This window comes from Oryctolagus cuniculus, chromosome 18, assembly GCF_051225735.1.
Source record: "Oryctolagus cuniculus isolate XC-2025 breed Fujian yellow rabbit chromosome 18, ASM5122573v1, whole genome shotgun sequence".
Classification (NCBI taxonomy): domain Eukaryota; kingdom Metazoa; phylum Chordata; class Mammalia; order Lagomorpha; family Leporidae; genus Oryctolagus; species Oryctolagus cuniculus.
In genome coordinates this window covers 7,379,948-7,395,065 of record NC_142884.1, presented here as the reverse complement: position 1 = coordinate 7,395,065, position 15,118 = coordinate 7,379,948, and the positions used below count along the sequence as shown (strand labels likewise).

Below are 15,118 nucleotides of genomic sequence, written 5' to 3'. Positions count from 1 at the left end.
AGACCTGGAAGAACCTCCTGGCTCCTGGCTTCAAATCGGCACAGCTCCGGCCATTGCGGCCATTTGGGCAGCGAACCAGCGGACGGAAGACCTTTCTCTCTGTCTCTCCCTCTCACTGTCTAATTCTACCTCTCAAAAAAATAAATAAAATCTTAAAAAAAAAAAAAAAAAAACTGTGAAAATAAAAAAAAGAAAGTACAGATGGGTCTAGAAAACGATTTCATAAATTAGTCAACTGACATTTATCCTCTGAATGCCTAGTGATTATTTTGAATATGCAAATAACTAGCTGTTTTTCAAGAAACTACTGAATCAATAGTACAAGAGGAAAGCCACAGGCTCAGATGTTAAGGTTGCCAAAAGGTTTTAGGACTTCTAATGTTCTAGAAACATCACTAATCAAACTTAAGATGCGCAGAATTTCTAAGAGCAGGGAAGTTTAAAGTGTAGAGTCCACATTATGAAGCCTTTCCATTATGAAATGTAAACTTAGACACACAAGCTACGAGTTCCCAAGACTCACAAGGGAGAAAATGCCAAGATACACATGGGCAGTTACCGACTTCCGGAGGGAAGTTGTTCTCATCCAAGAAGAGCAGGTTCTTGTAGTTCTCCAACATCACATCCCTATACAAATTCCGCTGAGCAGGGCCCAGGCATTCCCACTCCTCCTGAGAGAATTCAATGGCCACATCCTTGAAAGTAAATAGTTCCTGAAATGAAAACATATCTCACCAAATGGATATGACAGAATTCTTATTTTTACTCAGAATCAGAGAAGTATAAAATAATCTTATGGCTGGCTCTGTGGCTCAGTAGGTTAATCCTCCGCCTGTGGCACTGGCATCCCATATGGGCACCAATTCTAGCCCCAACTGCTTCTCTTCTGATCCAGTTCTCTGCTATGGCCTGGGAAAGCAGAAGATGGCCCACATGTTTGGGCCCCTGCACCCACATGGGAGATCCGGAAGAAGCTCCTGATCAGCCCAGCTCCTGCTGTTGTGGTCATTTGGGGAATGAACCAGTGGATAGAAGTCTTTTCTGTCTCTCCTCCTCACTATCTGTAACTCTATCTCTCAAATAAATAAATAAAATCTTTAAAAAAATAATCCAAGCATTTACATAGTCGTTTTTCTTAAACTGAGGTGGAATTAACATAAAATTTGCCATTTCAAGAGGTACAAGTCAGTAGGTTTTAGAAAATTCACAATATTGACAATATCATCTCTGTCTAGTCCAAAAGTTATTTTACCACTTCTAAAACAAATTCTGTACTCATGAGCAGTCACTTGCCCATTCTTTCTACCCTGTCTCTGGAAACCATTAATCCTTGTCTCTGCATATGAAATACGTGACATTTTGTGTCTGGCTTCTTTCACTGTTTCTGAGATTTATCCATGAAGTGTATCAGTACTATATTCCTTTTTGAAGCTGAATAATATTCCATTGTATGGCTGTATCAGATTTTATTTGTTCATTCACTGATGGAGATTTGGTTTGTTTCTACCTTTTGGCTATTGTGTATAGTGATATGAACAATCTTGTACAAGTATTTTTTTTTAAAAAAACCATTTATTTATTTATTTTAAAGGCAGAGTTACAGAGTGAGAAGAGAGAGATCTTCCATTTGCTGGTTCATTCCTCAAATGACCAGGAACCAGGAGTTTCATCCGCGTTTCCCATGTGAGTGGCAGGAGCCCAAGAACTTAGGCCACCTTCCACTGTTTCCTGGGCACATTAGTGGGGAGCTGGATCAGAAGTGGAGGAGTCCATGCTTGAACTGGCACCCAGAGGGATGCTGGCATCACAGGTGGTTGCTGAACCCATTAAGCTACAATGTAGGCTTAGCCTACTACACCACAGTGCCAGCCTCATGTATTTAATAACAATTTTCTATTCTTTTGGTTACATACCCCATACGGGAAGTGCTGGGCCATGTGGTATAACTTTTTGAGGATCTACCAACTTGTATCCTACAGTGGCTATACCATTTTACAAGTACAATATATCTGGGGCCGCTGCCTGCAGCATCCTATATGGGTGCCGGTTCGAGACCCGGCTATTCCACTTCTGGTCCAGTTCTCTGCTATGGCCTGGGAAAGCAGCAGAAGATGTCCCAAGTCCTTGGGCCCCTGCAGCCATGTGCGAGACCTGGAAGAAGCTCCTGGGTCCTGGCTTTGGATTGGCCCAGCTCTGGCCATTGCAGCTGATTAGGGGTGTGAACCAGTGGATGGAAGACATCTCTCTTTTCTTTGCCTCTCCTTCTCTAAAAAAGTACAGTGAGTCAAGATTCCAATTTTACCATATCTTTACTAGTACTACTTATTTTCTCTTTTATTATAGCTATCCCAGAGGGTATGAAGTGATATCTTTTTCATTTTTGCATTTCACTAATGATGCATATCACTGAATAATTTAATAAAATGTTGGCTACTTGCATAACAATGGATGAATGTCTATTAAGGCTCTCTAACCATTTTTAAACTAGCTTATATATATATACACACACTTTTTTTTAATGAAAGATTTATCTGAAAGGCAGAGTTACAGAGAGAGAGAGAAGGGGAGGGAGGGAGGGATAGAGAGAGACATCATCCATCTGCTGGTTCACTCCCCAGAGGGCCACAATGGCCAGGGATGGGCCAGGTCACAGCTAGAAGCCTGGAGCTTTTTTGGGGATTCCCATGTGGGTGGCAGGGACCCAACAACTTGGGGCCATCCTTTGCTGCTTTCCCAGGCACATTAGCAGCGAGCTGGATTGGAAGTGGAGCAGCCAGGACTTGAACCAGTGTCCATATGGGATGTCAGCACTGTAGGCCATGGCTTAACCTGATGCACCAAAGCATTGGCCCCCATATTCTTCTTAATTAATTGTAAACATTCCTTCTTATATTCTGGACATTTGGCCTTATCAGACATGAGATTTGTAATAATGTCTCCCACTTGGCAAACTATATATTCACTTTTGTGATTGTGACCAATGCACAAAGCTTTTAATTTTTGATTTAGAGAAATATATGTTTTGCCTCTTCTCTTTTTGCTTAGGGAGTCATACTTAAATACCTACTGACAAATTCAAGGTCTGGAAGATTTAGCCCTATGTTTTCACCTACAGTTTAGTAGTTTTAGCTCTTACATTTAGGTCTTGATCCATTTTGAATTTATTTCTATGATGAGAGGTAAGATCCAATTTCATTCTTTTATACTTTCAAGTGCATATCCATTTGTTTCAGTCCACTTGTTGGTGACTGTTCTTTTCCCACTGAATGTTTCTGGCACCTTTGTAGACCAAAAATGTATGTATGGTCTACTTTTTGTATTCTTGGTCCTATACTATTGATCTATATTTTAACTTTGAAGCATAACCACAGTATTGATAACTATGAGTAAAAATTTAGATATTAGGAACTCTAAGTCTACCTATGATGGAACAATGACGTAAGCCTCAGCCAATCTCCCTCATTGCCCAAAAGGGATAAACTTTGGAATGTACTCCTTGCTCTTGAAATTCAACTGGGTTTCAAACCCTACTGCCTTCACACCCCACCTCTTACAGCCACCTGAAAGACCAGTTCCAGGAATTCCCCTCTGTCTGCTGTCCCCACCCTACCCCTCTCCCCAACCCTAACCCTCTTAATATATAAAGGCCCAGGCCTTGGAATTGGGGCCTTCTGGATGTGTTCCATTATGGGCACACGGGCACTTGGTCAGCCATCTCTATAGATTTTTTTTTTGACAGAGTGGATAGTGAGAGAGAGACAGAGAGAAAGGTCTTCCTTTGCCGTTGGTTCACCCTCCAATGGCTGCCACGGCTGGCGTGCTGCGGCCGGCGCACTGCACTGATCCGAAGGCAGGAGCCAGGTGCTTCTCCTGGTCTCCCATGGGGTGCAGGGCCCAAGCACTTGGGCCATCCTCCACTGCACTCCCTGGCCACAGCAGAGAGCTGGCCTGGAAGAGGGGTAACTGGGACAGAATCCGGTGCCCCGACCAGGACTAGAACCCGGTGTGCTGGCGCCGCTAGGTGGAGGATTAGCCTATTGAGCCACGGCACCGGCGATTTATTTTCTATGAATAAATTTGGTCTGGCAGTAAATTCGCACACTGCCTCCTTTCTACTCTGCACTGCTTTTCCTAACATTTTGGCGTCCTGTGAGAGAAGGCACCAATCTGCAACTCTTTTCCTAACAGTGTACTTTGTTCCTTTTCCAAGACTGACTTGTTTATTTGGGGTACTTGCAAATTCAGGGCAAATTTTAAGACTTGCTTTTTTTTATTTGTGCATAAAGGCTATTTAGACTTTGAAAGGGACTGCACTGAATCTTTCTGTCACATTAGGAAATACTACCATTTTAACAATACTAAGTCTTCTGATCCAGAAACATAGGATGTCTTGACATTTATTTAGACTCAGCAATGCCTCATCATTTCATTCTTTTCAATTCCAATGTAAATGGATTATTTACGCAATTTCCTCCATTTATTTATTACTAGTATTCATACTAGATTCTACAACTATACTTAATTTATTACCTCAGTTTCTGAGAACTCTAGGTATTTCTAGATATAAGACCATGTTTTCTGTATATATAGTTTTGCTTTTCTTTTTTTAAAAAAGTTTTAAGAATTTATATATATATATATATATATATATATATATATGATTTATTGGAAGGGCAGAGAGAGAGAGAGAGAGAGAGAGAGATATCTTCCATCTGCCGGCTCACTCTCCAAATGGCTGCAACAACCGCAACTAGGCTGATCTAAAGCCAGGAGCCAGGAGGTTCTTCAAAGTCTCCCATGTGAGTACAGGAGCCCAAGCACTTGGGTATTCCTTTGCTGCTTTCCCAGGCCATCAGCAGGGAGCTGGATCATAAGTGGAGCAGCCAGGACTCAAATCAGTGCCCATATGGGATGCTGGTGCTGGTGGTGGCAGCTTTACTGGCTATATATCAATGCCAACCCCTAAAATTTATATTTGAAAGAGGGGAAATATACAGATAGGTATCTTCCATCCACTGGTTCACTCTCTAAATGCCTGTAATAGCCAGGGCTGAGATGGGTCAAAGCCAAGTGGCCAGAGCTCAATCTCCTATGTGGGTGGCAGGGACCCAAGTATTAAGCAATTATCTGCCTCCCAGAGTGCACATTAGCAGGAAGATGGATCAGAAGTAGGGGCGCCAGGACTTCAGTCAGGTACTGATATGGCATGTGGGCATCTTCAGTGGCAACTTAACCCCTGCAAACACATGCCTGCCCCACCCTCATTAGTCTTCTTTCCCCCCTAGATTCATTTATTTACTTGAGAGGTAGAGACAGAGAGGAAGTCTTCCATCTGCTGGTTCACTTCCCAAATGGCTGCAATGGCCAGAGCTGGACCAATGCAAAGTCAGGAGCCAGGAGCTTCTTCTTGGTCTCCCACATGGGTGCAGGGGTCCAAGATTTTGGGCCATCTTCTGCTGCTTTTCCAGGCCATCAACAGGGAGCTGGGTCAGAAGTGGAGCAGCCGGGTTTCAAACTGGCGCCCATAAGGGATGCTGGCATCCCAGGTGCCTGCTTAATCTACAGCACCACAGCACTGGCCCTATCTTTTTTTTTTTATTTTAAAGATTTATGTATTTGAGAGGCAGAGGAGGGAGAGAGGGAGGAAGGGAGGTAGAGGGAGAGGTAGAGAGAGAGGGAGAGGGAGAGGGAGAGAGAGGGGGAGCGAGGGGGAGAGAGAGAGAAAGGTCTTTCATCCATTGGTTCACTCCCCAATTGGCTGCAATAGCCAGAGCTGCACTGATTCGAAGCCAGGAGCCAGAAGCTTCTTCCAAGTCTCCCACATTGGTGCAGGGGCCCAAGGGGTTGGGGCCATCTTCTACTGCTTTCCCAAGCCACAGCAGAGAGAGCTGGATGGGAAGTAGAGCAGCCTGGACTTGAACACCGCCGGGCAGGCGGTGGCTTTATCCGTTCTGCTGCAGCGCCACTCCCCCATCTTTATTCTTAATAGTCAAATTATTACATGTCCACTGAAGGATGAATGGATAGAGAAAACATGGTACATACACGCAATGGACTATTATCCAGCTTTGAAGAGAAAACCCTACCATTTGTAACAATTTGGACGAAACTGGCATACATTACATAAGTGAAATAAGCCATAACACAGTACAGCAAATACTACATGCTATCATCTTAACGAGGAATCTAAAAAGCCAAATTGATAGCAGCAGAGCAGAATGGTGGTTTGTTGGGTGCTGAAGGGTGGGGAAATGGCAAAGTATTGACCAAAGTTTCAGAAATCCAAGATGACTAAGAACCTAGAGGGTATGGCATAGTGCTTATAGTTTTCAACACTGTATTGTACACTTAAAAATTTTGCAAGGAGGGTAGTTTGTATGTTAAATGTGCCTATAAAAAAAGAAGTAACAAAGAACACAGGAAGGGACTTTTTGAAGTGGTGGATATTTTTATGACAGAGCTTGTGGTGACGATTTTAAGGGTATAGATTCATTTCTAGACTCATCAAATTGTATACATTAAATATGTACATCATGTTACATGTCAATCATACTTCAATAGAGTGATTTTAAAATGACAAAAGTGTGTCAATTTCCACATTCTTGTGAGTTTTTCCGACTGTAAGTGATTTCTTCTTTCATTCCACTGTGGTCTAAGAATATGGTTTACATTTCCATCTTTTTAAATTTATCGAAACTTGTTCAGTGGCCTAATATATGGTCAATCCTGCAGAATGTCTCATGTACACATGAGAAGACTGTTTCTGTTGAGTGCAGGGCTATGTATGTGTTGGCTGCGTGCAGTTGGTTTACAGGGTTGTTTGAGTCCTTTATTAATATTTTGTCTGGTTGTTCTGTCCATTATTTAAAAGGGAGTATTGAGGTCTACAACTTCATAGTATTAACTACCTTAAATTTTTGCTCCAAAAAATCGAGAGCTCCTTTGACAACTCTGCATTTTTTACAGATGTTAGATTTTTCTCAATGGGCTAACCCCTTTGCTAATATATATGGTCCTTCACTATCTCTTGTAACAATTTTGACTTAATATCTATTTGGTCTCATATTTATATGGATACAGTCAGGTTTCTTTACTGTTTACATGGACTATCTTTTTACATCTGTTCACTTTCAACCTACTTGTTTTCTGTTTCTAAAGTGAGCCTTATGTAGACGCATCTACTGGAATTAAGTGTCCTTTTAAATATTCATTCTGCTAGTCTTTGCATTTTAATGTGGAATTTAATCCATTTATATTTAAAATGATGCTGATGAAGAATTACTTCTGTCACCTCTTTTCTTTTACTATTTTTTGTTTCATAATTCCTCCATTCCTTCTTTGTGTGTTTTTGTGTGTACAGTGTTTTGATTCCCTTACTTCCTTTTCTGCATATCATTTGGTTATTTTCTTAATGTTTACGCTAAAGATTTATATCTTAAACTGATAATATTTAAGTTTCATTTATTCTAACCTAGCTTCAATCATATATTTCTGCTTCTATACTGCTGACTCCCTCCCTATATATTGTCAAACATCATTTCTTTTTATATTTTATATCTAGTTACAGGTTTATAACTATTGTTTTGTACAGTCCTTTAAAATCATATAGGAAAAAGCATGAGTTAAAAATTATAAAAATGTGGTAACAATGGCTTTTTATTCACCTATATAGATAATGTATCCAATGTTCTTTATTTACTCTATATTTAATGGTGCTGCTAAGATTTTCATTTCAGCCTGAAGAATTCTGTTCAGCATTTCATACAGGATAACAGGATAAGTGTACTACTGCAAATTCCCTCAGATCTTGTTGATCTCATCATTCAATTAGAAGGATTTTTTGCCTGATAGTGAAATCTTTTTTTTTCCCCCTAGTGAATTCTTTTTGCCTTTCAAGCTTTAACTATGCTATCTCCTTAATTTCCGGTCACTGTAATTGCTAATTTCTGTATTCCATTTTTGTAAAATTGACTGCTAATCTTATTGAAGATCCCTGCACATGAAAAATCATTCATTCCTGCCTTGCTTTTTTCATGATTCCCTTGTCTTCAGTTTGATTATGTATTTTGCTATAGATCTATGAATTCATCAAAACTGAAGTTCACTGAGCTTCTGACATTTACATATTCACCTTCTTTATAAATCTGACATTTCAGCTCTTATTTTTTGAACAGTTTTGTATCCTTTATCTTTTCAAAAATAGTTTATTTTAGTTTATTTTAGAGATAAGAGTTATATATAGAAAAAGGCAGAAACAGAGAGAAAGGTCTTCCATCCACTGGTGCATTCCACACACAGCTGCAATGGCCGGAGCTGGATTGATCCGAAGCCAGGAGCCAGGAGCTTCTTCCAGGTTTCCTTTGTGGGTGCAGGGGCCCAAGGACTTGCGCCATCTTTTACTGCTTTCCCAGGCCATAGCTGAGGGCTGGATTAGAAGAGGAGCAGCTGGGACTAGAACCAGCACTCATATGGGATGCTGGCACTGCAGGTGGAAGCTTAGCTTGCTAGGTCACAGAGCCAGCCCCTACCCTTTACCTTCTTTTTTCAAGACTCTTATTGTATGTTCATTCATATGCTTGATGATGACCCAAAGCTTTCTTAGTCATTTTTAATTTTTCTTCATTTGTTCCCTGTCTGCTCAGACCAGCAGGTAATTTCTTTTTTCTTTCTTTTTCTTTTCTTTTCTTTTTTTTTGACAGGCAGAGTGGACAGTGAGAGAGAGAAACAGAGAGAAAGGTCTTCCTTTTTGCCGTTGGTTCACCCTCCAATGGCCACCGCGGCTGGCACGCTGTGGCCGGCGCACTGCGCTGATCTGAAGGCAGGAGCCAGGTGCTTCTCCTGGTCTCCCATGGGGTGCAGGGCCCAAGCACTTGGGCCATCCTCCACTGCACTCCCTGGCCACAGCAGAGAGCTGGCCTGGAAGAGGGGTAACTGGGACAGAATCCGGTGCCCCGACCGGGACTAGAACCCGGTGTGCTGGCGCCGCAAGGCGGAGGATTAGCCTAGTGAGCCACGGCACCAGCCTAGGTAATTTCAATTAGTTTATATTTAAATTTTCTAATTCTTTATTGTCAAGTTGCTGTTGAAATTCAACAGAAAATTTTTGTTAGTTTACTTTTCAGCTCTAAAAGTTTTTATTTTCCATTAAAAAAAAAAAAAGATTTATTTATGTGAAAGACAGTTCCAGAGAGAGGAAGAGAGAGGGAGTGAGTGATCACTTTCCATCTATTTGCTGGTTCACTACACAAATGGCCACAATGCCCAGGGCTGTGTTAAGCTGAAGCTGGGAGTCCAGGACTCCATCTGGGTCTCCCATGTAGGTGGCAGTGGCCCAAGGAATTAGGCCATTTTCTGCTGCTTTCCCAGGTGTATTAGCAGGGAGCTGGATCAGAAGTGGAGCAGCCGGGAGTTGAACCAGCACTCACATGAGATGCCGGTGTTGCATATGGCAGCTGAACCCAGCGTTGCATAGGGCACCATAACACTGGCCCTATTTCCCACCTTACAGTCTGTTGAAAATTACTATCATGCTTTCCTTTACTTCCTTGTCCATGGTTCCTTTTCCTTTCTGGACATCTTTAAGATAGCAGACTTAAACTATTTTTAGTAAAGACACTGTCTATATTTCTTCCTAAACATCATCCTTAAACAAGTAGTCATACTTCAAGTTGCCTAATATGGAGACTTTCTAAGACAGCTGTAGTGCTTCTGCCTTACTCAGAAGGAGCCAGTGTGACACTCTTTGTAACAGTAAAAAAATGGTAAAGGACTCACGTCTTAAAAAAGATGATGTTCCAAAGAGGACCCAAAAAACTCAAGTTATCTTTATATTTGCTAATATAAAAACAACTCCAAGACACATACTATGCTAATATTTAAACATGTAGAATAAAATATCACAATGCATTAATTAAAGAATATTTTACAAAATCACATAATATATAAAATAATTTTTTAAAAGATTATTTATTTAAAGTCAGAGTTACACAGAGAGAGGAGAGAGAGGTCTTCCATCTGCTGGTTCACTCTCCAATTGGCTGCAATAACCAGAGCTGTGCTGATCCAAAGCCAGGAGCCAGCAGCCAGGAGCTTCCTCCTGGTCTTCCTACATGGGTGCAGGGGCCCAAGGACTTGGGCCATCTTCTACTGCTTTCCCAAGCCATAGCAGAGAGCAGGATCAGAAGTGGAGCTAGCCAGGACTTGAACTGGTGCCCATATGGGATGCTGGCACTACAGGCAGTGGCTTTACCCACTACGCCACAGTGCTGGCCCCTAAAATCATTTTTATTAAGATTTACACTAAAAAGAATTACAGTAGTTCTTGATGGATATAGTGAGTGGCAGACAATGTGAGAGGGATAAAGGTATTCTACTTCTTAGTCTCTAAGTAGCAGCATTGTATGGAGTTTTATTACAATTATGTTTATATCATGATATTTAATACAAACTAAATATAACATCTAACAATAAATAGGATAATCAGAATTTGGCTTCAGCCTCTCTGAGGACAGAAGTTTTGCTTCCAGGTCTTACCAAAATGTAACCACTTATTTAAAACACCAGTTAGATAGTTTCTAAATAGTAGGTCTTCATGAGACAGCTACACTTTCAATAATTTAAAGAACACACTACTAATTAGGTTGATTCCATATTTTAAAACCAATTATTAAAAAATCTTCACTCCATGGGCTGGTCCTCTGGTGTAGTGGGCTAGGCCTCCGCCTGCAGCACCAGCATCCCATACGGGTGCCAGTTCGTGTCCTGGCTGCTCCTCTTCCAATCCAGCTCTCTGCTGTGGCCTGGGAAAGTAGCAGAAGATGGCCCAAGTCCTTGGGCTCCCAGACCTGCATGGGAGACCCAGAAGAAGCTCGTGGCTCCTGGCTTTGAATCAGCACAGCTCCAGCTGTTGCGGCCATTTGGGGAGCGAACCAGCAGGTGGAAGACCTCTCTCTGTAATTCTACCTCTCAAATAATAAAATCTTAAAAAAAAAAAAAAAAAAGCCTTTCACTTAAAAAAAAAAAAAACCACTTTAATGTCTGTTCCTAGATTTCCCATTCCACTCCAAATTACTATTATTTTGGAGCCAGAAACACACTGCTTCAATTATTTCACTTCAAATGCATTACAAAATTAAGTTGAGCAAGTTTCTCCATCAGTCTTCCTTTCTAAGGTTTTTCAGGTATTTATGCCCGTTCACCACTTACATAAGCGATTTCTTTAATTGTGGGTTACAAAGGACTAACTGAAAGGGCATCTAGATGGAGTCTCTAAACAATTCCTACTGTCCAATGTCACTGACATTATGGAACCTGCCATTAATCTTCAATACACTGCTGGGCACAGAATCCTTCTGAAGATGAACCTCTTGCCGACTTCCCTGTCACTGGTCACTACGTGAAGATGAGAGAGGAGTCATGAGAGACTCTGGGTGTGAATACATGCTAGGTAGGACACTTCAAGTCTAAAAACTGGCTTTTCAGGAAGAAGACATAACAACCAAATAATATGATTTTTACCTGGGAAAGAGCCATTCTCTTTTTTTCCTCTTCCTTTGGGCTTCTTTCTCAGGAAAGATTTGCCTGTGTGTTAAAAATATGCTGTTTAGTGTTTAGAATCAGCATGCTCCCTTCTTCTACCACAAGTACACATCACATACAGAGAACCTTGTATTTATTTGAAAGAGTTAGAGAGATAACAGAAGAGAGAAGGATGGGGCGGGGGTGGGAGGGAGGAGAGAGGGAGAGAGGGGCTGCCTTCCCATTAGCAGGGAGCTGGATAGGAAGTGGAGCAGCCAGGACTCAAACCAGTGCCCATATGGGATGCTGGCATTGCAGGCAGTGTCTTAAAATGGCCACAATGCCTACCCCAACAAAGAATCTTCAAACATGGAAGAGATGATCTTTTGATGTCCACTTCAGTGGGAGGGGTTGTGGGACTGACTGTAAGCTCCTTTACAGAGCCGGGTGGTAGTACTGGAAACCATTTCCCCAGAAAGCCCCTTCCTCCTGCTGCAGTCCACATCCTACTTCATCCTCATTGTCCTCTGTCCACTTGGCACTCAGTCAAAAGGAAACTGCTTCATCCAACTTCATGGCCTCTCCCTAGGTAGTGAGCATCCAATGACTGGTCAACACAGATATGAAAAACCACCCCTCTCTCAATTTGTACCAACTCTGAAGATCATGTTAGTCCCAGAGCTCCCTGCTGTGGCCATAGTGAGAAGTTTAAATTTTTGTCTGATAGAGAGGAGAAACCACAAACAAGGTTTAATGCCAAGAGATGACACAATCAAACCTAAGACTTACTCCTTATTCAGAGATGAAGAAACAGAGGTGAGGGAAAAGCTCAGAGAGAGGCGTCTCTCTTATCTCTGAGCCTTCGTTCAATTTGTTTCCTAATGTTTTTCAGCATTTTTGGAGGGCTGAGATTCACTTAAAATTCTATGGATAATGTGGGTACCTCCTTTCAAAAACTGCCACCTACAGACACATCTAATTCTGAGACATTTTGGCTGGCATTCCCATTTGCTCAGACTCAGAATTCCTGTTCTACTCCAGGATATAGATGCATACACTGAGACTTTGATGGCGGGTTGGGGTCACTTTGCCAAGCTACCTGAAAAAGTCCGAGTTGAGTGGGCAGAACTCGGTGTAAGTGAATTCTGAAACGGGTTGTAGACAGCAGTGGGAAGGGTTTGTTCTTATTCCAGACTACCTTTCACACTCCTGAACAAGAAGATTCTACTAGTACCACAGGTTTCATCAAGGTCAAGCATTTATCTCCTCTTTTCCAAGAAAGTTTAAAAAGATATGAAATTAAAAATAGTTATGACTTCTGGAAAACATGAGAGGGGGTCAGTTGTGGAGAGAAACTGAGCAAATTCTTCATAGATGTAGGGAAAAAAACTCCACATGAATTCAGCCCGTCCTTAAATACTGCAGAGAGGGGTCCAAGGAGACTTGAGGGGAACAGTGTACTTAGCTGGAGACTTCAGGTTAGAGCAGGCGAATTCAAAGATCACATATAACTGATTAAACTAGGTTCTGAATGTTAAATGATAATCAATATCCTTGTTAGATGCGCAGTAAAACACTGTAAAATCAGTGACCAGACACCAAACAAAATAGTTCCAATACCCAACTAAAGAGCAGAAAGCAATTGAATCTCATAATCTTAACTATAATCTCAGGAAGGAGAGTAACTAGGAACATAATACAAATCCAATTAATTCTGGGATGAAATTTTACAAGTTTTGAGTATATGTCAAATTTAGGCAAAGAATGACATGAGCCCCCAAAGAGGCGGGCGAGGACAACACTGTGAACGTCTGTTTTTAATAAAGCACCGTGGAGTCCGCTCCCATTTCTTGCGCTCTCCTTTCCCGACCCGCGGAGCTGATTCTGCCCCCTGGTTAAACAGGGTTCTTATCTCTTCGTGCAACTCTGTGACGAGAAAAGTGCAGAAGCACCACGTTCTGGATTTTGCAATTCTCCCCTTCCTCCTGCTTTCAGCAATCTGAATTAATCCGAGAGTAACCAGTGACCGCCAATCCCAGGGCTTCCCACTCCGTCCGCGAACGTGGCTGCTTCTTCCCCTCTGTTCCCCTCCTCTGCGCTTCCTCCTCCATCGCGTCTGGCCCCGCTCTGCGGGTCGCTCCCCAACCTTCCCCCTTCCCCTCCTGCTCTCCGGAGCGGAGAACGGCGCGCGGCCAGCAGTCGGGAGTCAGAGCCGCGTGCCGAGGAGGAAAGCATCCGGGCCTCACAACGCCTTTAATCGAAAATGGACGCGGAGCTCGCGGACCCGCACGGAGCGACAAGACTCGGAACGCCAGACGGCGACGCAACGAGGGGGCCGAGCTCACGGCGGAGAGGTCTTAACTTACAAGGCTACCCCGGAGCCCCGGCTCTGCAGCACAGGCGCCACGGACCCGCAGACCGGGCGTCTGAACCAGAAAAACGGAGACTCACTCACCAGAGCGCGCCGGCGGCCTCGCGCTATCCACTTCCGGGTCTGCCACCGGAAGTGGCTCGGGCGCGCGTGCGCGCTGGGGCGGGGCGCGGGCAGTATCTGCGCCGGAAGAGGCAGGGTTTGGAGCAGCCTAGGTTGGCAGCGGACATGTTCGTGTGTGCCTGGGATGCGGCGCGCCCTCGGGCTGCGGCGGGAGGAGCAGTGATTGCACAGTTGTCTGCGTGGGAAACCGTGCGGTTGTGGACGGTGCAGCTTCACCATAGCGCCCACCACGAGGTGATTGGTTTCTGCTCGCTGCCCGCCAGGGAGGCGGAGATCCGCCTTCACTCTTCAGGCCAAGGCCCTGCTTTACCGGAACAAAAATCTCTGCTTGTATCGATTTAAATTCAGTTTCCTTTCGTCAACTCTGTATTCCACTCCACACGTCCTGCGGTGAATTAAAATACCTTTGAGATGTTCCGGAAACATACTGTATTTTGCTTGTCATTGATTGCTGCGGCTAATTTCAGTTCCTAAAGTCCTTACTCTCAATTATTTGGAAGTAGTGTTGTCCTTTTTTATTCTTATTACATTTTATTTGAGGCATACAAGTTTCGTGTATTTCATATATACAGATTCAGGAACACAGTGGTACTTCCCACCCACTCCTCCCTCCTGCCCACGCTCCAACTCTTATTCTTCCTCCCTCTCATTCCCACTCCTAATTTTTACAAAGATCTACTTTCAGTTTACTTCTTTATCGTGAGGTTAATCCTACACTAAGAGTTCAACAAACAGTATGAAGAAAGAAAAAAGACAAGAGCTCATCTAATTTCAAAATGTCCATTTCACTCCAATACAATACATTTTAGGTATTCTATTAGTTACCTTGTATCAGGGAAAACATATGGTATCTGTCTTTTGGGAATTGCTTATTTCACTAAGTATAATGGTTTCCAGTTGCATCTATTTTGTTGTAAAAGACAGGATTTCATTTATTTTTATTTTTTTATGGCTGAGTAGTACTCCATAGTGTATATACACCATAATTGCTTTATCTAGTCTTCAGTTGATGGACATCTGGATTGATTCCATATCTTAGCTATTGGGCATTGTGCTGCAATGAACACGAGGGTACAGATAACTCTTTCATATGATGATTAGCTCAGG

General features: G+C 42.6%; 1 protein-coding gene across 1 annotated transcript in view; it reads right to left on the bottom strand.

Annotated features, from left to right (window-relative positions):
* Positions 1-14,498, bottom strand: part of LOC138846620 (uncharacterized) — a 66,160-nt gene extending 51,662 nt beyond the window's left edge. Inside the window, exons 1-3 of the mRNA XM_089320137.1 lie at positions 13,973-14,498; positions 11,518-11,580; positions 524-713 (exon numbers count right to left, since the gene is read on the bottom strand). Of these exons, the coding sequence (XP_089176263.1) occupies positions 524-713; positions 11,518-11,532 (205 nt within the window). The 5' untranslated portion in view covers positions 11,533-11,580; positions 13,973-14,498. The remainder of the gene's footprint in view (positions 1-523; positions 714-11,517; positions 11,581-13,972) is intronic.
* Between the last annotated feature and the right edge of the window lie 620 nt (positions 14,499-15,118).